The following is a 26353-nucleotide window of genomic DNA, read 5'->3' as shown; positions in this document are numbered from 1 at the left end:
GCAGAGAGTACTGTTCATGTGCACGTTACCATTTTTCACTTCCTATATTTGAGTGTTCGTCCGAGAAGAATGATGTTGACAGAATATAATTGTTGGTGCATTTGAGCTTTTGTGGTCTTAGAAGATGCAGCATGTGAATGGAGCTGTCATTTGTGGGTATGGAGAAGGGGGAGGTCTCCAGCATCTGAAAGGCTTTAATGAACGCTGTCAGTGTCTTTGAAAGCAAATAGTCACAGACAGGAGAAGAATGTGGTGGAAAGTGCTGCGCTTTTTATATTTTCGTGTTGGAGGCGCATAGGCTGCATCTCCTTACAGGGCATCAAGTGATAATGTTTAAGATCTACTATAGCATCCAAGGAAAGGAATCTTCTCATTGTCCTCGGATCCAGTGTTCGCCTGCAGCTGGTCCCTTCGTTCTATCAGGTTGATATGTAGATCTTGGGTGTGCGGCGTGGTTTTTTTTTTTTTTCTTTTCCTCCCCCAGTTGCCTAGACAATCATTTGCTGTCTAAAAGAATGTCTGGTTCCCGCAAGGACTTTGATGTGAAGCAGATATTAAAACTCAGATGGAGATGGTTTGGTCACCAGGCAGCACCTGTCAATGCTATCCAACAAGGAGACTTTTTGAGTAGCAATCCGAGCCCGGTGGTTGGGGACAGAAAGTTTTTGGACTCAAGTAACCTCTCTTTGCCCTTGCAATCAGTAGAATACAGGAGAACCTGCAGCCAGGGCTTCCAAAATTTGCTTCCATGCACCATGGCATCTGCATCTGAGCACACTGCCTCCTCGACTGAACTTGCAGCCGGTGCCTCGGAAGCAGGACAATGGCTTAACAAACCAGAAACTGAAGAGGGTGTCAGTGAGGAAGACATTGACTCCGAGAGCAGTTCATGCAGGTCAGAAGAACGTTTTGGGTTATTAGCCTTGTGTATCTCCGGAAGCGAGTGAACGTTTGTCTGTTGGTACATAAGGGTGTTTTTGTATTTTATGTTTGTGCTATCCATGAAAAAATGTCATGCGTAGGACAGATTTGTACGTTTTCAGAGCCAGGTCTTCACGGCCGATCATGAATGATGGGTTTTACAATTTGGGGATTTGCTTTGTAAAGTTTTTAATATTTGGGCACTGTCTGGAGGGCACTAAAGTTTTGGGGGAAACAGTCTTTGGGAAAGTATAATTTCTGATATGTGGAGCACTAGCTGTAATAAAATAATCTTGTACTCCCCGTTTGCGAGCATTATCCATGAATCCCTATTTCTGCAGTGTTATATTGGTTGGCAACATTGTAGACACAATGTGGCAAATTCTCCGGCAGTGCCATTAGGGGAATAGACATAATTTAGATCATCCCATACTATTGGAATGGTGTTTTCACAATGGCTGGCATGATGCACTTGCTTTTGGGGTATGATCAACACATATTGCCAGTATGCATTGCATGGCACTCGCATGCTGTGCAATGCAATATTTCCCATTGAAGTCAATGGGAAACCCTTGTGATCTTAACTTGTATGTGAGAATCGCAGTTACACAGAAGTCATGCAATTTTTTATTTTTTTTTAATCAAACGCTGTGAATGTAGCCTCGGGGTATGAGCACACATAGTGGACTTTGGCACAAACCTTTAAAGCGCTATGTATGAATTCCTTGGTGAAACGCTGTGGTATTTCCGCCACAGCTGGTTTTACTGTGTATTTTCCAATCCACAGCATGCTCTATCTCTTGCAGTGGATTCTTACTGCTGTAAGTAAACGAAATTTGTTAGAACCCCAATGGCTTACATTGTAATGCACGTTGCTGCAGAATTTTGGCTCACACTCTGCAGCAAATCCCCTGTGTGTAAACTCCCTCTTTAAAGGGAGAGGCTGTGGTAATGGCATTATATCAGGTAATTGCTATTCTTAGTGTCTCTGGGGGTGGAATTTAACTTTGAAGATCATCCATTGCTGTTTCTTTGAGTTGGAATTGCTAATTAATTACATAATCTCTTGGGAAAATACAATTTATACAGATCCCAGACTGTAAAATTATGGCCAGAGGCATATGTCATGGTGTATGGGTGCTTGTAGGAGTTAAATAAGCTTGCGGTATGAAAACGGGTAAAAAAATGTGTTCACCTATTTGTGGAAGGATTTTTTTCATAACTTAATTGCATTTGTATACTTGAGAACAGTTCCTGGAAGTGATTTCTAAGACACGCTCTTGTGTAGCTCTCTTACTTTTCAACCTGAACTTCACGGGTAGGGCACAGTATTGGGATATGGATGGGGAGTATATTAGACCCCAACTTAATTCCAGCCTCTGAACACTAGTTTCCCTGGATGTAATGTCTCAACTTTTTTCTATCATTCTGTCTATTTTTCATCAACTATTAGCTGGCCATGCACATTAGATAGCTGGCAGTGGAGTCCTCCTAAAATCTAATGTGTATGGGATCTGTCCTTAAAAGGAAATGCTATGCTATGGGCATCATGTTATAGAGCAGATCAATTATATAGTTTTGTGGGAAAAGATTCGGTATAAGATATTTAATCACTTAAAGGGCTTGTACCAAGATTGCAAGTTATTCCTTATCCGTAGCTAGGGAATAACTTACAATATTGTATAGGGGAGATATCTTGATATCCATAGAATGGGGATAACTTGATCGGTGGACACCTCACTTGTGAAACCCTTCTGATCTCGATCAGGGGTGCCATGTCTCTCATGCCTCTCACTGATGGGTTACTGCACCCCCCCACAGTGAGGCGGAGAATGAATAGAGTGCTTGTCACACAAGCAACCAGCACTCCATTCACTATAAATGGGGCGTCCTGAGCAGCACCCATTGAAATGAATGGAGCACTGACTACACATGCTTGGCCAGCGCTCCCCGCATGCTGACCTCTCTGCAGGGGAAAAAAGCGACCCTTGCAGGGACAGGCAGAATGGGATACAGTAGACCCATTCTATACATTAGCAGGGGTCCCAGCAGTGAGAGCCCCATCCATCAGCAAGTTATCCACTATCCTATGGATGGGGAGTAATATGCAATCTTGGTACAACCCCTTTAATCCTCTGATCATTATGGTTATAAGAGTCCAGTGGGCGGTCTTAATCATTGATTGATAGCCTTCCCTGTATGGTTGTATGTATGGAGGTCACTATCAAGCACTGATGAGACAGAAAACTGGACTCCTAAGCCCAGAATGAGCAGAGGATTAACCCTTTCCTGCCCAAGGATATATATATACATGTTCTCAGTGAGAGGAAGTTTTTGCAGAATGATGTATATTTACATTGTATGGATGGCGCAAGAGCTGAGCTGGCATCATCCGCCGCAGGAGCTGGCTGTGAGTGACAGCCAGCTACCTGCTGCAATAGTGGGGATTCTTGAAAGCGCGAATCCCTATCATTAACTTCTTACATGCTGCAATCAATGTTGATCGCAGCGTGTATGGGGTTAACAGAGGAAGGGAGCTGCCATGAAATCATGGAGGGACGCTTCATTATCATGGCGCCTAGAGGCTTAACGGTACTGTTGTATTATGTCGCCACCATAAGTTAGGGGTGGAGACCTAATTCAACTGGGTTCTCTCGTGATTAATTAGCGATGATCATCGGAGAAAGAATAAGCGCAGCGTTCTGAGTGCCACACTAATTGCGGTATTACGCTCCCATTGTTTTCAATGGAGCCTAGCAGACATGCGCTCGATTGTGGCCGCGATTTTCTAGCGGAGTCTGTTCTACTTTGTGCATTTAGTGCACATCATCAATGATGAGGTGTGCTAAACCCCACTGCCGGCCGCAGTAAAATCGCGGCAAAGCGCTGCTGTGTGAGTGGCCTTAGAGACATCAACTGTGTGAAGTCACTGTTTTCTCCTTTCTGAGGAGCTATTTCAGCGTTCACTTCATTAGGAGCTCATTCACATGAGTGTATATATGCCACAAATTTACGCACACTTTACTTGCACACGTAATTTCCGTGTATAAACCCATTGCCTTCAGTGGGTTCATGCATATTTGTGTATTTTCAGGGCGTCTTTCAGTCCCATAAGGGGAAGCAGTATATTTAAGGCCCTTTTACACACAACGATTCTTGCTAAAACAACCGCACGACTGAATGACCTGCTGACATTTTTTAATATAATTACGCATACAGATGGTGGCTTTTAATCATCTGCATTTCCTCCACGAGTTGTTTGCTCAGCTGGGTCTGTGTTTATGTGATGTTTATTTGGCTGCAAGATTCCATTGTCTCCTCCCAGCAGAGTACAGAATGAGTAAACAGTGTACTCATTATATATGCAAGGCAAACAAAACCCATCCTGTGGTCACTCAAAACTCCATTCAAATGGAACAAATTTTGAGCGCCCAAACAATGGTTTTCATGCCAGCTGAAAGTCAGCTCTAAACAACAATTGAACGGATAGTGCACTACTGCCTGCCTTTACACATAACGATTGTCGCTCACTTTCGGCCTTTTTAACGAATTCTGAGCAATAATCATTGCGTGTAAAAGGGCCTTTACACAACTGAAACCCGCAATACGCCAGTGTGAATGCACCTCAATAGTGCAAAGTAGAACAAAGAAATGTCTAGTGGTCCAATCACAGGACATAACACCCCACGTTACACCTCATTACAGTAGAAAAGTAGCAATCCATTCCACAGTTTAGTACTGACAAATGAATACATAATGTGACTTGTGCATACATTACCTACATTGATAAGAGTAAGGAAAGCGGATGCAATGACTAAATATGGTCCCCAGGAAACACTCACGGCCCCACTACATTCCAGTCCAGTGTACACTGCTTAATGAGCTTCGGACTAAACTGTATTAACCCTTGAATAACAAGTGTAACACAGGTCATCTTAATACTTTCACACTCTCATAATCACAATTTTACGAATATAATCGTGTTCTCTGTGCAGGCTTTTGTTTAATGGCCATTCAAACTTGTTGGGACTTTCAGCCACAATTCTGTTTCTCACATCCATTTTTGGAGCAGAAAAACTATATGAAAATGGAATGAAAACGTTTGCGGGTTTTTTTTCCATTAATTTCAATGGGTTTTCAGAAAACTGAGGGCAAACAAAGCTTTCAACTTCCTTTCCATTAGCGTTATGTCTATTTACAGGAACAAATGGCCCAGTCTGCAGTGGTATTTGTTCAGTTAAGAAAAAAAAGGAAACCTAATGGATCAGAAACCCCTAAATTGTCTCGTAATATACTTGTTCTTTATTATTTAGTAGTTCCCCCTCAATATTAGTGGTGGAATATTGCTAGAATGCAATCACTGACTGATTGGGGTTCAGATTTTGGGAGGACCCTCCAGAATATTTTCCCTTCACAGAGTTCTTTCCAGAATGGGTTTGCGCAGGATCTGCAACATTCAACTGCCACCAGTTAGGAAGGGAAGGCCTATTCTACCTGGTATTGCCAAGGATCCATCCACTGGGATTTCCATCTACCCAATGAACTGGGGAAATTGTCAATATCTGTGATGGGAAAAGACCTGTAACATGATTCAGTACACTTGTAACATTTCAATGTAACTGACCAGATAAGTGTTTTTTTGTATTTTTTTTTTCTTTTTGTTTTTTAATTCTTTATTTATGAATTTTCCATTTTTCCAAAAGAACAAGTTAAATCACTGTTAAGTATTGCAAAGAAATTGACAACCTGCAACCCAAACAGTGGTACAAAATTCCCCAACTGGATTAAGACAAAGGGCTTAACCTTAAAGCATGTACAATAAACCCCTGGAGGTAGCCCCATTCAGGTACTACCTATGGTATTGCAAATGTGAGCTGCAATTATGCTTGATCTCGAATTTTGAAACCACTGTGAAGAGGGAAGAAGAGCATCATTAAAGGTCAATCCCCGACCCATTCCTCCCCACACTTCTACCCAATCCCCACCCACCCCATGTACCCTCTATATTCCTCTAGTCTCGTGATAGTGACAGAGAACTGTTTTTTTGTTTGTTTGGTTTTTTTTGTGTGTTTGTTTTAATACACTCTTATGAAAACCTACGTCCACCGCTTATGGCCACTTATTAAAGGGAACCTATCACGTCTCCACAGCACCATAAACTAAGTTATTATGCTATTAGGGGCCATGATAGTGACCTGGGTGATGTATTTTTTTTTTTATTATACTCTCCCACTCCTATGATCCAGTGCGGTCACCCAGTTAAGTCCTCACAGTGCATCAGAAATCTGATCCTTTTCAGAGACCTGTGTGTGCACTCTCCCATAACTTAGTTTGGTATTATTGTATCTTAACGCCACCAGGAACAAATGGTGGAGTCAAGCTTGACAGGGAGGTGACGCCCCCTGTACCTGATTGGCTGGACATCTGGCTTGGCTGCAGGTCCTGGCAGCCCAGTAAGGTAATGGTGCAGCTGCAATTTCAGGCCGCCCAGCACCTCCATTGCTTCCCGACCCCACTCCAGCCGCGCATTGTGTCACCTTAAACCCCTTCCCCGAAGGCCATCCAGAAGCCGGTACCCCGCTCTGTGGTGCAGCTGCAATCCAGGCCGCCCTACGCCTGTGTTGCTTCCTGGCTGCCGCTGCGCATAGGCCCACCTGAGACCCCTTCCCCGACGGCCGCCCACAAGCCAGCACCCCGCTCTGTGTAGAAGCAGAGGGGTGTGAAGAGGGTTTGTCGGCGGTGCCCTAGGGCCCCCCACAGCTGCAGGGAGCTGGCAGCGGTGCCCTACAGTTTCTAACATCAAGAGACCAGGGAGCCTACAGCGCCGGGGGACTCACAGTTATAGGCACCGGCCCACAGACAGCAGAAGCAGCAGGACAGCTGGGAAACGGGGACAGGTGGGTGAGTGCTGAAATGAAGCGCCAGCTAACAGACATGGAGGCAGATGGCTTCTTTCCAGGACCTTCACCTCTTGAGCCAATCGGAAGCTGGGGGTGTGACAGGGGCATTCCTCCTGTCAAACCCCTAGCTTCCGGTGGCGTCAAAATACAATAATACCACTTAGTTTATGGTGATTTGAGGATGTAGGGGGTTCCCTCTAAGAGCTCATTCACATCAGCACTCAAGAGTTGCCTTTTCCTGCTCCATTTGGGGGGCAGGCAAACTGCTTCCCCTAACTGAGGGGATCCGTTTTATGATGGAGCCAAATGGACCCCATTGACTATACTAGGGTCAATTTAGCTTTCAGCCAGGTTTCCGTCTTTTTACAGGACAAAATAGCGCAGCGTGCAAATGGCTTTGTATCTCATTCAGTCCTTCATCTCCATTACATTGTAAAGTCTTATGGGCAAAGTCCTTCTTCACCAAACTTATGAAGCTCCATGATATGCTCCAGCAGTATATACCGCTTATGACCATAATCTTATGATGTCACTATCTGACAAGAGGTCACTTAATGTAATGTGTTCCATAAGCATATGCAGTGTTCTAGCAGATGATCTATAAAAAGTTATGCAAATAAAATTAGCTGTGCCATGTTATCATCCTGCCATTCCAGTTGTATAACCCTAACAATAGAACATAATGAAATCTTGCACTATTATTTTTGCTATCCACAACAATAATCCCATAAGACTATGAGCAATTGTTATTTGCAGACATGTTCTTGTATATTTCCAAGTATGGTTTGTCTGTGGTTTTGCAGTGATTGAGGACATCTATTTATAAACCCATTGAATTGTATTGTTTTTCCCTATTTTTTTTTTCAACCCGGGTGAGTCGAAGGTCAACTCCATGCAAATAGTTTATTTTACATTAAGTGTGCCTCCTGTTTTAAATACAAAATTTGGAGGGCACTTACTATAAAAATGTATTCACTTACTGTAAAACTTACTGCAACATGTTGAATCCTTCTGATAATGATTAGATATTATAGTCAGACTTCTCCTTTCTGAGCCTAGACCAGTTGTAGTCTACGGAACACTACGTGAGGGTATCCCATATGGCCCCTAATTCTAACCGAGAGCCATTTCTCATTCTCAATACCATGTGTCTCCCATTTATAGTGAAGCAGTGGTTGCATATGTAAGGTCGGTCTACAGGAGAGGCAGAAGTTCTAGCCTGTTACGTCTTCCATACACTAATATGTGTAGACTGATCTCTCCTCAAAATATAGCAGCTATATACCAGAAGGCTGCATGTATTCAGTGGCTTTGGTCTTCTCAATGCTGTGCTATTTAGAAGTTTTAATTCAGGGTGATTTTAGACCTAGCGATTATTGCTCAAACGAGCGAAAGTGAACGCTAATTGTTTAGTATGAACACGAGCCAATGACTGAACAACAAACAAGAATTGTTCGCTTTTCATTCATTTTATGCAGTGATGAAAATCATTGTTGACTTTTATGGTTATCATTCAACTTAAACAGCAATCGCTGAGTCTCTCTCTTCACTTACACCGGAACTGAACGAGTCTCGTTTCAATGAGCCAATCATGAATCTGCCTGTCTAAACGACTTGGCGCGAGTTGGCGGCGATGTCACTCACTCATCCAAATGAGAATCGGCTTGTCTAAAAGGACCCCAAGTTCAGTATCAATGCGATGACTTTGGGTGGAGATTGAGCCAATCATGAATCTGCCTGTCTAAACGACTTGGCGCGAGTTGGCGGCGATGTCACTCACTCATCCAAATGAGAATCGGCTTGTCTAAAAGGACCCCAAGTTCAGTATCAATGCGATGACTTTGGGTGGTGATTGGCGTTTGGAGCCATCAGCTTGTTCTAAGGATGGAATAAACAGCAATGACTGAGAAAACCTAACTATTGTTTTAATAAGCTGCACTGTAATGTGCCCATTGGAAATTTGAAGGCATTTCCATTGCACTCCGCTGAATGGAGAACTTCCTCTTCGATCATCTGTAGAAAGGGATAAAAAAGGACAGTCCCTCCATTATTTATTTCTAGCACCTACATATCCTGCAACACTGGACAGATTGTCATCACTCAGTCTCTGTCCCCAGTGGGACTCGCAAGACTAATTCTTTGACATATCCGAATGTTTGAGTGTGAGGGGGAAGCAGAGAACCTATAGAAACGCACACCAACACAAAGAGAACATTTAAACGCAAAGCAGATGTTCCTTTTCGTTAGATTCAAACCCTGGACCTCAGTGCTGTAAGGCAAGTGTGCTACCAAATCTCCTCCAAATATGTTATGATAGGGGTAGGCGATACATGAATTGGGGTATGATGTGGACACCAGGCTTACAAAATCTTGGACATGGAGTAGAAGCTTCTGTTAATAGATAAGCAATATGCGGTTATTCAGAAACGTTGGACAACCTAACTTACTCTAAATACGATTATGCCTAACTCTAACATGAGCGTGGTATGGTAGCAATCTTTTATAACTCACAAAGATCAGCAACACACCTCAACTGTAGAACATGTAGCAGTGCCACCCAACGTTTCAATCCAGCAATGGCGGTCAGCCGCAAGTGTTTTCCAATAACTTGTCCACAACTGGATGAATATATTCCTTTGATGTTGGCTCAAGCTCATCTATTTCAACTGTCAGACCTTCATTTAAGTCACTTCCCATGTTCACACGTCGAGCCTTTTCCTGAGGGCCAACCTCACTTACATATCTTCAGCGTTGTCAGTACCTTTTAATATAGGTGGTCCTTTTGGGGTTACCCCAATTTGCAGAGCTGTAGGATAATATGTATCCATTGTAGCAGTCTATCTAGCTGTAGTCGCTGCAGCTTTGTCTCAGCAATTTCAGTTCTGGAGCATTATAGAGCTGCACTTCTCAAACCATGGCTGCCTCCTTTCTTGTGCCCTTGTTCTTTCTCTAACAGGCACAGATTCTCCAGGACACATATCACATGGCTCCCTAAGCCAACTCCTCACTCATTTGGCAGAGCTCTTTCAGCAATGCAGTCTCTCTTAAGCCTCAGTACCACTGGAACTGCCCTCCAGCTTGTAGCTCTCCATCATCTTAAGTCCTCCAGATCTACCACCTGACCTCTGCAGCCAATGGGAAGTCTCATACAACACTCCATAGAGAAATGCACAAACTGCAGTAATTTAGAAAGGAGACTACTGATAGGAAGAGGTTTGATGCATTTGAGCTGCTGCGTATACCCTGGACAGCGAGAGTAACAAGCAGAAGTCCTGAATCGTATAAGACCCGATATATCACTTGAGAGGACGATGACCAGACTCAGGCTCATGTATTTTGGCCACGTAATGCGAGCAGGGTTGCTGGAAAAATCTATAATGCTTGGACAGATCCTGGCATGGATATCACACTACTGAAAGAAGCAGTGCAAAACTGAAAAACATGGAGGGGGCTCGCCTTTAGGGTCACCGAGGGTCTTGAACAACTAACAATAACAATATAGCATAATAGTGATGGATAGAGGAGGTAGCATACTTGTATATGCATTCCAATTTTGGTCTCATTTCTCCTGATCTATCTTCTCTAGGTTTAGATCTCCTCTTCTGCCAACTAAGATCAGTACAAATTCCACAGTAATGCATAAAATGTGACTTTCTTCTTTTTATGATTTTCATCAAAGAATTTAACCAACCTACTAAATATAGCTTTCTTGTAATTCCATTTGAGATCTTTCTTTTTTTGCCAGCAGAACCTCAAACAGCAGCCAAACGTTATCTTCCTGCCATACAATGGAGTCCTGTGCCCCAGATGAGTTCTTCCAGTCCCTCAACCATGCTGAGCAGACGTTTAAGAGGATGGAAAGCTACTTGCGGCACAAACAGCTATGTGATGTTGTCCTGATCGCTGGCGATCGGAGAATACCTGCACACAGGTAAGTGGTAATAACAAACTGTATACTGCCAAAACTGTACAGATGTGACTACCATTAAAGGGGTTGTCTACATATGAAGTATTAATGACCTGACCTATGGATAGGTCATCACTTTTTGATCGCTGCTCGGGACACTCACAGATCAACTGTTCACTGGGTCGCTGTCCACTTGTATGAAACTGGAAGCGAACAACTCCATACACTTTAGAGTGAGACCTGAGGATCCAAATGAGTGGGGTTGTGCAACAAGGCCTGTGTGTTGTCACAGAAGTTGTGAGTTGTTGAGTGAGAGTTTGTGAGAGACTGCTAGAACTTGGGAGCCATAGCTTGGGCAGCGTAGACTCTGAGAGCACCAGCCCTGATAGAGAGCTGGAAACTACTTGATAGTTAGAGATTGACTGCCGAGAGGCCTCTTCATCCTAATACTATGAAGTGAGTGGACTGTTATAGTAGACCTAGGACAATGTTAGCCCTCCTCCTGGGTAACATGAAGATGAAGAGTTTGACGGTATTTAACAAGTAAGCTGGAAACTATGAAGATGGTTAAACTGTGTAAAGTTACTATTACAAGTGTGTTGCTGTTGTTACAAGTCAAAGTTGATTAGTTCTAGAGATAGAACCCTTACTGAAGAAAGTCTAGAGACTGACTCTATTGGGTACTTCAAGGCCTTGAGATTGTACCATCGTTGCACCGAGTGTTGGGTGTTGTATATGTTGGGCACTCACTGCTGTGGGTAGTTGAACACGTTCTTGATGGGTAGTGGTGTAGCAGCCATTAGGACCCTCTGAGGTGCATGGCAGATCCATACAGAGTCTGGGGCAACCTCCCAAGAAATCCCTAGAAAGAGCTTAGTGGCATAGTTGGACAGATAAATGCTAGAATAACAGTCGCTCCGAGTGCAACCCAACTTTGGCGGATCTCTTTGAGTATCTTATGATTCCCTGCACTGGACTGCTAAGAAACCTTTTTGGTGATTAGTGTTCAAATTAACAACCCTTTCAGCATCTCTTGATGGGTACTCAGGAAGCTGATTACAGATCATTTCAGTCAGCAGGGTGCCAATGATAAGACATTTGTTGCATATCCTATGAATATGCCAGAAAAGTATCTACTGCAGATCATGATATTAATATATAATGGTAAAACAACTAAAAGGTGTGATGAAAATCTTTATTATGTCCTTTCAGGCTGGTTCTGTCCTCTGTATCAGATTACTTTGCAGCAATGTTCACCAGTGACGTCAGAGAAGCCAAACAGGAGGAAATTAAAATGGAAGGTGTTGAACCCAATGCTCTTTGGTCCTTAGTACAGTATTCATACACAGGTAATATATTTATATGGTGTTCTGTGAGAAAGTATCACAGTACAAATAGAATTGCATTCCCGCCAAAGCCTCGGAAATAATTAGATGAGGGAATATTTGGGCTTCAGACTGAAAACCGTTGCTGCTGAACAAAACGGACATTTCCATTTCTATTATATAATTAGGAGTGCATCTGAAAATTCTACGAATACCAATAATATTACATGTTCAAATGCAAAAACATTCTGAAACTTTAATGAAACATCTACTTAAAGGGGTTCTCCACTTTCAACTATTCTTTATACTGTTTACTTATTTCATTATAGAATAGGAAATTCTACCTTTTTCTAGTATACATGTATTTAAGCTTTTGCTCAGATAGGTTTACTTATCACATCCGTGTGATTACTGGAAACTGTAGAGGGAGAGATGTGAATAAAAGAGAACAAGTGGACAGCGCAACTGTGTGGGAAGTCAGGAAGAGAACAAGAGAAACCAGTACTTGTAGAAGGGCTGCTGCAATCCTAGTGGCACTGTTGGGCCAGAAGGCTATAAAGTGCCAGTTACACATAATGGAGATGATAAAAAAAACTAGGATCCAGGCACAAACCACAAAGACGAGGGGTAGTGTGATATAATGGGTGGTGAAAAAGACTTTATCGTTCGCCATCTACTATTAAGTTGAGGAGTACTCTTTTTTTTTTTTTTTTTTTTTTTTTTTTTTTTTAGGTGTAGCTAAACTTTTTAGAAACTACTGACATGTGCTAGTGACTTCTCAGAAATTTTGATTGGTGGCGTTTTACGTGCTGAGACCCCCACCAACTGCACTAAAACAAACAGGCAGAAGCTGTCATCTGAACGCTGTGCTCAATCTGATGCCATGGTGTACGGACTCTGTAGACTTTCTAGGGAGCCCATACACCACTTCAAGCAAAAACAGAAACAACACAAAAAGTGCCCAGCACTCAGATGAGCGCTTCTGTCGTTTCTTTTTGGCGATCAAAGGGGTTTTACAGCACCCGGACCCCACTGATCAAAACTTTTGACACGTCACTATGGCATGTCAGAACTTCTTAGAGTTTAGTTAAAAACTTGAACTAAAAAGTTTTTAAAAGGCATCCTCAGCAGTCTTTAAAAAATTTTAAACAGATGGTCCATCCTTTTAAGATGATGCCAATAGCCTTTGAATCTTATGGCATCCCTCATTTAAAGTTTTGAGGTATTCTATACCTCCTTGTCAGTGAGAGCGTTAAAAGCCTTAAAATTTGCTGTTGATATGTAGCCCAAGCTATAACCTGAAGGGGGCGGCCTACTCTAGTAATTGATGACTATAACCCCTCACTGCCACCCAACATGATATCTTTTAGTCAGCCTAAATAATGTCTTAGAAGATCATTAAATAAAAATACTTTCATGCTGGAAGAAGTTCATCTTCAAGGTCTTGCATGCAAAACTAACAGATCAGCTTCTAAGACATAAATAGGTCATGTAGATTGGCTTGTGCACAAGGCCTGGATTGAGTGAACTTGATGTACCTTGTTTCCCCAGCGGGGTTGATTGTGTGTGACTTGCATATTACTACTGTTTTGGTATCTATGTATAGACCTATAAAAATGCCCATTTCCTATTAATTCAATGCGTTTGTTAATATACAATACATGATTACATGCCTTCTCTAATACAGTTATTTTATGAGGCGTAATACTGTGATTCTTTCTTTTAATGGCGTGACCTGTTTTTACACCCTTCTGGTTTTTAGACCAGGTCCATTAAATCAGAGCTGGAGTTGCTGTGCAGCGATCCAGATAATGTATTCTCTTGTGCTTTCATGCATAAATCTGAATAATATTTAACTAATGTAAATCGGGCGTTGGATGATGTCAGACTTGGATATCTTATTTAAGCATACTTGTCCCTTTATAAGATGTCCAAAATGTTCAGTTATTCTGGTTGAACAGAGCTAAATCTGCATGCCACATTTCTCAAAGGAGCCTTGCATCACCTGTAAGTCCCCTTACCCCTATTCGGCACGCTCCACAAGGAGAAACAATACTTCTGACTCGCATCACGGGCCTCTTACCCAGAACCTTACTGTGCATTGATGAAAAGCAAGAACCCAGAAACAGCTGTCTGTACATGGGTATCTTCCTCTTATAGAGAAAAGTTTGGTTTGGCTTATATCCAGCTAACTTAAATGGCCTGTGCTGCTACTAATTTCTACTCTCTACTAATTCTGACCTTTTTAGAATATTGTATGAACTTGTATAGCTTTTGCTTCTCGCACCTGCCCCATACTGATTGGGTGTGAAGCTGAAAAGAGCAGAGTCACTGGGCAGCTTAAGGCTGCTATTACAGAAGTGCTAGCGGCCGCCGCTAGTGCTCACGTCTTCCCGACAATTGCCAGTCGGCACCTGCAAGCACAGCTGCCACACAGCAATTAGTGTTGTTACACGCCATTAACGCTTGGCAATTATTGTGAAAATGTGAGTGCTAGCAGCTGCTGCTGACACTCATGTAATAGCATCCATACCCCTCCAAAACGATGTTTTAGACCAGTTTCACATCCGCATCGGGTGGTTCTGTCACAGATGTGGCTGATAATACCGGGAGAAAAAGTGCTGCATACAGTGCTTTTTCTTCCATCGAAAAAGCCGGGCAGCTGGACGGAAAGTGGGAGGACCCCCTTATAGTCAATTGGGTCGATCTGGTGCTGTGGAGTCGATTGGGTGCCCGGGGCCCGTGATACCAGTTGCACTCAAGTATAATGACATGCATTTTGACCTATATAAAATTTCATTAAGAGTTCTAATTTGTTTGGACATCTTGGGCTCTATTAACATCTGCATTTTGTAATTTACGTTTATAGCTGAAACCATGACCTTGGTGAATCCCTCATGAGACAGAGACCACCAGACAGAACCCATAGACTTGTAATGGAGTTCAATGGCTTTTGTCGAGGCACCTATTGTTTTGACTTTCAGATTAGGTTTTGAATGTATTATGTTGTGTGTTTTTACAATTTTTAATGGATAAATTCTCCCTGCAGGTCGCCTGGAGTTAAAAGAAGACAACATAGAGAGTCTCTTGTCCACTGCATGCTTATTGCAGTTGTCTCAAGTTGTTGAGGCTTGCTGTAAGTTCTTGATGAAACAGCTTCATCCGTCCAATTGTCTGGGTATCCGTTCTTTTGCTGACGCTCAAGGATGTGCTGACTTACATAAAGTGGCTCATAATTACACAATGGTGAGTGTTCATATCAATTATTAACGCACCACTACGTAGATCACAAGCAAAAATGCAAATAAAACACTTATAGCGAGTGTCCTATGTGGTAGAATCACTAAGCACTCTGTTTACACTGGTTTTCCACGCCTAAATGTCAATATTGAAAAGTAGTTTTGGGCAGCACATCCCTCTCTGGCCAAATTAAAATAACCCTCCGAGCCTGGAGAAACAAAGATGGCCGCATCACTTCTCTGATTACTTGATATATGCTATGTATTAGTATACATTGGTAGTCTAAGACACTACATGCTGCTCTGACTGGTCAGCACTAGCCAATCGAAGCAGGTGTAGAGTCCTGTCATATAGAGACTGTTTCATCTCCTTATCATCACAGGCATGATTAGAAAGACAGGTAATACCTAGAGATGAGCGAGTATACTCGCTAAGGCACATTACTCGAGCAAGTAGTGCCTTAGCCACGTATCTCCCCGCTCGTCTCTAAAGATTCGGGGACTGGCGCGGGTGACAGGTGAGTTGCAGCGAGGGGGAGAGAGGGAGAGAGAGATCTCCCCTCCGTTCCCCCCCCGCTCTCCCCCGCCGGCCCCCGAATCTTTAGAGATGAGCGGGGAGATACTCGGCTAAGGCACTACTCGCTCAGATAATGTGCCTTAGTGAGTATACTCGCTCATCTCTAGTAATACCTATATACAGGTAACACTGGATCTACCATTCACAATATGGTTGTCACAGCTCACCTCCTCCTCCTTCCTGTACAATGACCTCTACATGGATTACAGAACATGCCTAGAACGTTCTCCCATAGAAGTCAGTGGGTCTTCTTCTGTTGATTATGCAAATGGCCAGTGTTCTGCTGTAAAACATCTCTCTAACTGTTAATATCAATCTCCGCTGTTAACTGCAGCTCAGACAAGATGGGCGCCCCCATAGTCATGTACAGACAACAGAAATAAAAAATATCTACAATCAGAAAATAAAAAAATACTAGTAAAATGGAAAATGTTTCACGATCTACTTTTAATTATTAAAGGGAATGTATCACCCAAATTTGTTTTACTACTTATTACCTAGTAGATTTTTTCATGCAGAATTTAGGGACTTTTACTGCATGTAATGAGCTTTTCAAGATGGAATTTCTGTTTAGATGACTGCTATACAGAAAATGAATGCAGTGCTAAATATTACTCATATACATTATTTGCATTAAAGCTCATGTTTCTATGGAAACTAATAATGTACCTGAGAAAGATACACTGAATGGCTACTGTATTAGAAACACGCACATCTAGTAGCACGTTTGGCCTTGCTTTGTCCTTCAGAACCACAGAAATTCGACATGGTGTCCATCCGTAGGCACCGGAGGCTCGGGGTGTGCCAAGGAAGCATTCCCCACAAAAGGGGAGAGGAAGGGTTCATCAATTTGTGCTGCTTGTGTGAAATTCTGACCTCTCATCAGCATGGTGTAACAAATCTGGATTCATCTGACCAGGCGTTGGTCATCCTCCAATGACCCCTTTAATTGACAACTTGTTTATGTCCATAGGATCCACATTTTGCAGTGTATGATATCCTGGCCCCAGCTAGTATAGCATATATGACCAGACCTCATTGGAAGTTGCTCAAATCAATGGATTTTCACATTTTAATGTGGATTCACACTGATCCACACAAACCTTGCATGCTTGATTTTATGCTACAATTCAAGCTCACGTGTCGCGCATCAATACAGGGAAGCTCCAATTGTGAAAAGGCGTCAGGTGTCTTTAACTGATTAAAGACCACACGGTACATTTACAGCGCTTGGTCCTGGGCCGATAGTAAAAAAACAGCACGGGATTCAAGCTCCTGCAATCTAGATGGAGCAGGTCAGGTACTCTGCTGTTAGTCACAGCCGAGGATCCAGAGGAGAAAGCAGAAGCAGTTTTTAACCGCTTCAGCCTTCGCCTTTACAGGCTACATAACACTCAGTGAGGCTATGTAGTGAAGAGCGAAAGCGGAAGTGTTACTTCCACTTACCTGTCCAGCGATCATGTGACTGCCGAGTGCCCCCTGTCAAGGCACAGCTGCAGGGTCCCAGAAGACTCAGATCAGCTCTGATCGTGTCTACTGTCACTACAGGGGAATGTTTCCCCCTGTTACTGGGACTCCTATGGATGTCCCAGTACAGTGAAATTTATCTTTTTATCATTTTTTTTTAAGTGTGTGACCCCCCCCCCCCCCCCCCACAACGTCCGAAACAAAATGAGGAACCCATTCCTGTACTTTATTTTAGCATAAATATACTAATTTTAAAAATAAACTGTACTCCTTTTTTCTTTTTTTTTAATCTGTTTTATTTAGCTTTTTATCCCTAATAAAACTAAAAAATGCAAAAAAAAGAGATTAAAAAGAACTCTTTGTCACAGGAAAAAAAATGCAGCAAAAATTATTTTGGTAGCTGAAGGAAAAAGAAAAAAAACAGTTAAACCACCACATGGATACAATCCCTAAAAAGTGTCTGGTCCTTTAGAACCAAAAACACTCTGGCTCATAAGGGGTTAAAAATGAAATGGCTATTCAGTGTATATACAGTATCCATACCTATTATTGCAGTAATTACATTTTATGTGTATGAAAAAATGTTAAAATATTCCAATGTCTTATTACTTTGCATTCTTGCCAGGATCTTGGAACTATATATAGGGGCTTAATACACTTTTTACTGTTTTCTTGATTATTTTGATGGTAGAAGTACCTGATGTTCATGTATTTAATGAAAAGCCACCTGCTTAGTTATTACATTTGGTATAGCAAGTGCTCACTAGTGACGGCTCAGACTGAAGAGTATAAATTGGATCCTTCAGTGCCAGAGCTTCTGAGATGGCAAAGTGTTCCGGAAATAAGCATGGAAAGAATTCTGACTTCCCCCTATGGAACACTCTGCTCCTGGCATGTATTCCTTGCTCCATCCATCTGTTAAACAAGCAGGCTGTGCAGACGAGCAGCAACGCCAAAATCATAGAAAAACCACTTCTAGCACTGTGACTATCAGAAATAATTGTATACATGCAAATGAGGAAATCTCTAAAGGATGGCTTCACATATATAAAAAAAAGATATTTAATGTTATTAAGTTAGAAGGGGATCCAGTAGGAAGGAGAAGTGCAAGTCCTTGCTTTATATATTTCGCATTACTTTTTAATGCACTTCTGGCTTTGGCTTAGAGAAATGGATAAAAAACCGTCCACAAAAGCCATTCCCCCTGACCCCACCCTCTAAAAAAAAAGTTTTTAAAAAGTGTATATTTTAGAAAATGTTTTGTTTGTTCGGACTACGTTATTCAAAGGGCCACTCTGGTGAGAACACATTTTTCCATTCTTGTCCCACTCTCCTGATTACATGTCTCATCTGTGTATTGTAGGCAATTCAATGCAGTTGTAGCCTCCTGTCTGATGCTTATCAGGCACCATCCTGGGAATGATGATTTTTTTTTTTTAACTTAATGAAAAAAAATCACCAAACTGACCCTTTAAGAAAATGTAATTGGAGCAAAAAATGTTTTCTTCTTTTTACTAGTTATGTTTCTTATACAAATAACCCGACTCCTCACAGAAGTCGGCTTTGAACTTTCAGTCAAGCGGCTTCCAGCATGCTCAGCGGTGCTCCTGTAGGACCACCCCAACGGCACACAGCATCAGAACCACTAGGTCTCGAGCTGTCTAAAATGGTAATGTCTACAGTTGCAGTACTACAGCAGTCCTCCTCCTCCATACTGATGATATATAACTGCTGTATGTAAACGGATTTCACTTGCCCATGCAATACAGACAGACTTTTCTTCTAATAATCCTAGACAACCTGCACCCGGTAGGACATGCTGAGGATTGTAGGTTCGCAACATTTCGAACGTCCCAGGTTGAAAGAAGTTAACATAACATTCCCTGCAAATGCTGGGAAATGTTTATCCACTCCTTAGAAAACTTGTGATTGCATTGCTACTTTTTTTACAGGAACATTTCATGGAAGTCATAAGAAATCAAGAGTTTCTATTGTTGCCCGCGGGAGAAATTGCAAAACTACTAGCAAGTGATGATATGAACATTCCTAATGAAGAAACCATTCTGAATGCTTTGCTTACCTGGGTCCGGCATGATGTGGAGCAAAGAAGAAGAGAACTTAGCAAACTGCTGGCTTATATTCGCTTGCCCCTGTTGGCGCCACAGGTATAAATATCAGAATAAGTGACTTTCTGACATATAACATGGTAATGTGGTGTGTAAGGCTGAAAAAGATGTATGCCCATCTAATACAGCCCATTAGCCCTAGTGTTGATCCAGAGGAAGGCAAGAAACCCCAATGAGGTAGAAGCCAATTTCCTTTATTTTAGGGAGGGAAAAAATTGCTTCCTGACTCCAATCTGGCAATGAGTATAATCCCCGGATCACCGACCCTTCTGAAGTAATCAGTGACTATAACGTGTAACATTGTTACACTCCAGAAAGGCGTCCAAGCCCCTCTTATACTCCTTTTTCTTTTAAATCGAATTTACTATCACCACTTCCTTGGGCAGAGAGTTCCACAGTCTCACTGCTCTTACAGTAAGGAAAGCTCTTCTATGTCTGTGTAGAAGCCTTCTTTCCTCTAGATGTAGAGGACGCCCCCTTGTTACAGTCACAGTCCTGGGTATAAATAGATGATGGGAGAGATCCTTGTATTGTCCCCTCATGTATTTATATATAGTCATTAGGTCGCCCCTCAGCCACCTTTTTTACTAAACTAAATAACCCCAATTCTCATAACCCCTCTGGGTATTGTAGTCCGCCCATTCCATTTATTACTTTAGTTGCCCACTTTTGTTCCTGCTCAAGGTCTGACATGTCCTTCTTGTGTACCGCTGCCCAAAACTGTACACAATATTCCATGTGTGGTCTGACCAGTGACTTGTAAAGAGGAAGAACAATGTTCTCTTCATGACCCCCTAGGCCTCTTTTGACGCACCCCATGATCTTATTTGCCTTGGCAGCAGCTGCCTGGCACTGGTTGCTCCAGTTAAGCTTACAGTTAACTAAAACCCCCAAGTCCTTTTCCATGTCAGTGTTCCTCAGTGGTTTCCCATTTAGCGTGTAATGGTGACATGTATTTCCCTACCCATGTGCAGAACCTTACATTTATCAGTGTTAAACCTCATTTGTCACTTTTCTGCCCTGAACTTATCCAGATCCTCTTGCAATCTCCTTGCGTCTTCTCTTGAGTTAATATCTTTACACAGTTTTGTATCATCCTCAAATATTGATATTTTACTGCACAATCCTTCTACCAGGTCAGTAATAAATATATTAAAAAGAATAGGTCCGGTACTGCCCCCTGTGGTACCCCACTAGGACAGGGACCCAACCAGAGTATGTACCATTTATAACCACCCTCTGCTTTCTATCACTGACCAGTTACTTACCCGCTTACACACATTCTAGTTTTGGAAAAATCAAAATATACAAGATCCAATGTCTAAGAGTTGAATGTGAAGGTAAAAGGCTAGGATCCAGCATGACCTAAACGAGGTGCTGCACGCTGTAACGTTTTCGACTGGGCATTCCAGCCTTTGTCCAGCATATACAGGCATATGCAAACGCATACATTTATATCCAACCTCCACCAGTCATGTGACACCACATTAAAAAAACACACTTACTTGTTAAACACACCTGTCCCCAGGGGCCATGAGCTGGTTGGCACCTGAAAATCCACTATAGATATGTGCCACATATGTGAGGTTAATGCAGTCCCAAGTGTGGCTCTCAGCAAAAGAGCCCCATGTGGCGCAGAGTGCTGAGGCAGCAGCATGCAGTTGTTTTCTCCCAAGCTCTCTTTCTCTTTCATGACCCAAAGGTTGCAGGTTCAATCCCCGCATTGACTCAGGCAGCCGGTTCAAGGTCTGCCCAAATTTCTACTATATATATAATGACCTAAACGAGGTGCTGCATGCTGTAACGTTTTCGACTGGGCATTCCAGCCTTTGTCCAGCATATACAGGCATATGCAAACATATAAATGTACACACACAATATGTATGTTTCTCAACTGACCTATCAAAAAACCATATCTCCCCAGCCAGAAATTAGCTCCCCCCCCCTTTTTTGTTTTTTTAATATTATGCTGACGTTGTTACATTCTATCTAGACTGATGGAAACTGTATTACATAATCATGGGTAGTAAACCACAACCCATGTATAGAAACTAAAATATTTGTACTAATGGCAGTGTACCATATGTGAAACAGGAAGAATACCTGGAAGCTGAGATAACTGCACTAGCAGCATTGTGTGGTGAACCTTATGGTACTCCATCTCCCAGCAGTATAAGGATGCACTGGCATCCCCACGCATTTCTACCGTCAATATGGAATACTCAAACCATACATAATGAGAGCCACCCATGGAAACATGCAGCACAAAATATCTTCATTAAAATGATAGAACAACTGACAAAAATAGGCACAATGCACCCGAACACAAAAAAGGTGTCTAGACCAAGCACGTCCGCAGCTATGTAGAACACGGACATGTATGTACTCTAAACCGAGGTGCTAGCGGAGATGCTAATAATGGTTAGGGCTCTCACACACTTGTGTCTTTTGAACGCTGGGTTAACGCTACGTTTTTTGCAGAGGTAGCAGTTGTTACCGGGCTATGGAATCTTAGAGGACCCAAAGGCCCCTCTATCACATAAGTAGATGCAGACATGTCAACTCTGGCAGTTTTACATGGATTCACCCTCTTTTAGCTTCCCTCACCCAGTCACCCTGTGACATATAGGATTCACCCTATTTCTGGAAAGGGAGGCCAAAAATATGGCACAGGTGCAGAAAAAAAGGCAAAATCAGCCATTATTTATTGGATTAATACACTAAATAGCGTCTTGTACACTTCCCCTCCTCACGCCTGGCTCTTTTTTTCGGCTCAGCACATCGCTCTGGTAGGTCTTAACCCCATCCAGCTGGAGGTGCACACAACATCCTGATGATGGACAGCATCAAGACCCAGTTCAGTGGAGCTAAGAGCTAAGCAAGAGCCAGGAGCAGGAGAGTACATTGTTGTAGTCGAATCTGGGGACGGAATATAATTTTGTCTGATTTGGTGTGTGAAATTGATATAGGGGGTCTGGCCTGGGGCCTGAATTTAGACAATGGTGTGCAATCCGAGAATTTTTGAGAGGTCTGTTCTGGGGTCTGATATTATTATAAGGGGTCCGATCTTGGGTTTGATATTAAAATAGAGGGTGTGAATCTATTTAGCCATGACCTTTTGTATGAACCACTCCCATTTTGACAGGACCCACTGCTCAACTATAACCCTGTGAAGGACTCTCCCAGGTTGACATCTCTGTAGACACCAGTATTATAAATGGCACATGGTAGGGGGCACAGTTATAGATTTTGCTTTGGGGCCCAAGAGCTCTTAATTATCCCATCAGTGCCTATATTTCAGAATTTGTGCAGAAGTCCAATGCCAGGTCTTCAGTCTACTGCCAGAAGAACGTGTCGAACTGTGTAGAGAGATTTTTTTTTTTTTTACAGTGGACACCAATACTTTTTTGAAGCTTATTTACCATTGGTATCTAGTTCTGCAGGTTAGATGGAGCTAGACATGTGGTCAACATGAAGCACTCATTGATACCGATTAGTACATAATGACATGGGGAATTCACTGGCTGAGTTGATAAGTCTTCCAGCCCCAGTTAATTGGCACTCGCCAGTTGATGGTAGAATGCCCTCTTATATGTCTTTTCCCATTTTCATCTTGGGAAACCTTGGGATTTCTTGATGTTACCTTGGGATATCGTGTAACTCACTATGAGAAACCTATATTTACTGGTCTATAGGATTTCTAATAAAATGGTATTTTGTTAGTTTCTTGCAGATATGGAGAATAATGCACTATTTAGAGATGATATTGAGTGTCAGAAACTAATTATGGAAGCCATGAAATACCATTTATTGCCTGAACGGAGACCCATGTTACAGAGCCCTCGCACAAAACCTAGGAAGTCTACTGTGGGGATGTTGTTTGCAGTCGGTGGGATGGACGCCACAAAAGGTAAGAGACTTAAACCAGCACAGACAAAACTGCAACATTAATATAGTGGAGTGTGTAATAAATTGAAAGCCTGCATTAGTTAATTACAGCTGGCACTAGGACTGCTAGCAATTGAGAATTGTACTAATGTACCAGGAATTGATGCCAAGAAGTAGTACAGGATGCAAAGGAAAAACCACAGCACACGATGCTGTAGAACTCAGTGTAGAAAATGCATCAATTTGTTGTATCTGGCTGAAGGTAGATATCTGTAATGTTTAACCCCTTAAGGATGTGGTCTACTGTATGTAGTATAAATAATATAACTTAATTTCTGCAGTTCGGTACAATTATGAAGATACCAAAATTTATAACTTTTTTTTATTTTTTTTATTTTATTATTTTTTCTTTACAATGAAAATGCTTTTTTGGAATTACTATTATTTTGCATCTCTGCATTCAAAGATCAATAACATTATTTTTCCATGGAGGGAACTGTGTTTTTATTGATACTATTTTCGGATGTATATCACTATTTTGATTGCTTATCGCATATTTTCAGAGACGAAATGAACAAAACAGCATTTTGGCTTCTTTCTTTGTTTTATTATTATTAAATAGTGTTTGCTTTGTGGGGTGAGAAGTGTGCACACTTTATTGCACAGGTCACTACAGCTGTGGCAATACCAAATATATATATAAAAAAGCACAGAGCTGTCCGTGTGTGTGACACAGCCCAGGGCGAGTGTGACACGTACATGCAGCGCAGGGTGTGTGTGACACGCGCATGTAGCAGAGCTGTGTGTGTGACACGCGCATGTAGCAGAGCTGTCTGTGTGTGTGACACACGCATGTAGCAGAGCTGTCTGTGTGTGTGACACGCGCATGTAGCAGAGCTGTCTGTGTGTGCATGACACGTGCATGTAGCAGAGCTGTAAAAGAGAACATGCAGTTGACAAAGACTGTGAGAAATCTGTGACAAGACCATGACGCAGTAAAGCCCAGGAGGATTAGGCCTCATGTCCACTTGCACACATGAATTCCACTGCTGAATCCTGCAATGGAATCCATGCGTGCCCGCAGCCATGCAGAAGGAAAAGACATTTTCTTACCCTCTCTGGACGATGTGGGGCTCTCCTCAGTGCAGGCCGGATCTTCTTTCTTCCAGCCGGCTCTCCCGCATATTCACGGCACAGCACAAAAACAGTGCCGCGGGTACAGATGGCTTCTATTGTCTTTAATGGAGCATGCTGCAATTTCTTCCCGTGCGTGCAACCAGCGCGCCGGGAAGAAATCCCATCCGCATGCTTTTAACTGACCTACGGATGCTAATGCATCTCTATGTACAGCAAGATGCACAGATCTCCCGTGCGGGGGCCACGTGCGAATTTTATAAATAAAATCCGCACATGGACACAGGGCCTTAGTCGGTGCTGGATCTATTGTTGTCCATACACTCTTACTATGAGCACTTTCCACTTGGATGAGTGGTGACGCAGAATGGAACAGACAGTAGGCTGTGACTGAAAGTGAGTTTTTGACAGTAAAAAGAGGGGAACATTTGTCAGAACTGTGACCGGGGCTGAGGGCAATGTGTTAGACAGTGGGGACAGAGAGGCCACGAACTGGTAAGAGGGAAGGTTGTATTGGAATGCAATTCTCAAGACTGCTTCAGTATATAGCTTGTTGTAACACAAGCACTGTTCCTGTCCTGTTGTAGAAGAATGACAAAGTTTGTTTGCAATAAAAGACCATAAGTGGTCAAGTACTGTTTGCATTGGGAGACTGTTCCTAACTGACCATAACAGAGCCTGACGTCCTTCCTTGCATTGACTGGTTTAAGCTCATTTTATTGAATTGCTTCAGTAAAAGTTGAAAGAAAGTAAACCTGTCTCTTGCCTTCATTCTCTCCATGACTATCCTTGAGGGAACATGCCTTACCCTTGTGGACTTTACAAGTTTCTGGTGCTGTAATTAGAGTTGTAGCTAGGGCTTCAGGCCCTACCTAGACATGCCTCAAGTTATGCTTCTATTTACTGTGTCGTTATAATAATTATAACTTTTTTTATATCTAGGAGCTACTAGTATTGAGAAGTATGATCTGAGGACCAACATGTGGACACCGGTGGCAAACATGAATGGACGGAGGCTGCAGTTTGGTGTTGCAGTGTTGGATGACAAACTATATGTTGTTGGAGGGAGGGATGGACTGAAGACATTGAATACTGTAGAGTGTTATAACCCAAAAACCAAAACATGGAGCGTCATGCCACCCATGTCAACACATCGGCATGGTCTTGGTAAGAACATACATCAAGTGTTTGTATACATTTGATACAACCAAAAAGTTTGATAGTCAATATTAGATTCTCCCCCAAATGAATATTTATCACCGGGTGCTGCAGTTCAGGTACTATATTATATGCTATATGCAATTTGCACTGTTTGTAAGGTAGAATATGACATTATTAGTAACCTATCTTTTAACTCCTACACTTTTATACACTGAACGATCACTGCATTAGGAATGCCTACCTAATAACAGGTTGGTCCACCTTTATGGAGAATTCATTATCACTTTCCTCGAACCACACCCTAGTGATCCAAGTTCAATGACACGGAGCTTTGTCCTGTTGAAAGATAGCGCTGTGGTCCAGAAAGACTTCCTGAAAGTGCAGATGGTCAGCCAACAGATCCCTGTAGTGTTCACCATTCAAAGATTGTTATATAATGACCAACGGTCCTACGCCTTGCCAGGAAAATTCTCCTCAGACCATGAAACTGCCACCACTGACTTGTTGAACTCCAGTGGTGCACCCATGGGATGTAACTTCATGTTGTTTATGCCAGATATGGACCCAGTCATCCGTATGGTTCAGCAAGAAATGGAACACGCCAGACCACCTTCTGCAATGTATTCAAGGTCCATTCATATCTTTCCTATGCCTATGCAAGGCATTGGCAATGATGCAGGATAATCAGTGGCACCCTTGTCTGTTTTC

At 42.3% G+C, this 26353-nt stretch overlaps 1 protein-coding gene across 3 annotated transcripts in view; it reads left to right on the top strand.

Moving 5' to 3' along the window:
* The window catches only part of KLHL5 (kelch like family member 5), a 71492-nt gene that overhangs the window by 29791 nt on the left and 15348 nt on the right, over positions 1 to 26353 (top strand). Inside the window, exons 1-7 of one of the 3 annotated variants that reach the window (XM_066573184.1) lie at positions 492 to 895; positions 10570 to 10752; positions 11941 to 12077; positions 15103 to 15299; positions 19289 to 19501; positions 23186 to 23372; positions 25427 to 25651. In XM_066573184.1, the coding sequence (XP_066429281.1) occupies positions 516 to 895; positions 10570 to 10752; positions 11941 to 12077; positions 15103 to 15299; positions 19289 to 19501; positions 23186 to 23372; positions 25427 to 25651 (1522 nt within the window). In that variant the 5' untranslated portion in view covers positions 492 to 515. Of the gene's footprint in view, positions 1 to 491; positions 896 to 10566; positions 10753 to 11940; positions 12078 to 15102; positions 15300 to 19288; positions 19502 to 23185; positions 23373 to 25426; positions 25652 to 26353 lie in introns of those variants that run through there. The other 2 variants (XM_066573182.1, XM_066573183.1) reach the window with 2 other exon arrangements.

This window comes from Eleutherodactylus coqui, chromosome 7 (assembly GCF_035609145.1).
Source record: "Eleutherodactylus coqui strain aEleCoq1 chromosome 7, aEleCoq1.hap1, whole genome shotgun sequence".
NCBI classification, from domain to species: domain Eukaryota; kingdom Metazoa; phylum Chordata; class Amphibia; order Anura; family Eleutherodactylidae; genus Eleutherodactylus; species Eleutherodactylus coqui.
The sequence above is the reverse complement of the archived record's forward strand: the minus strand, read 5'-3'. Positions and strand labels throughout refer to the sequence as shown.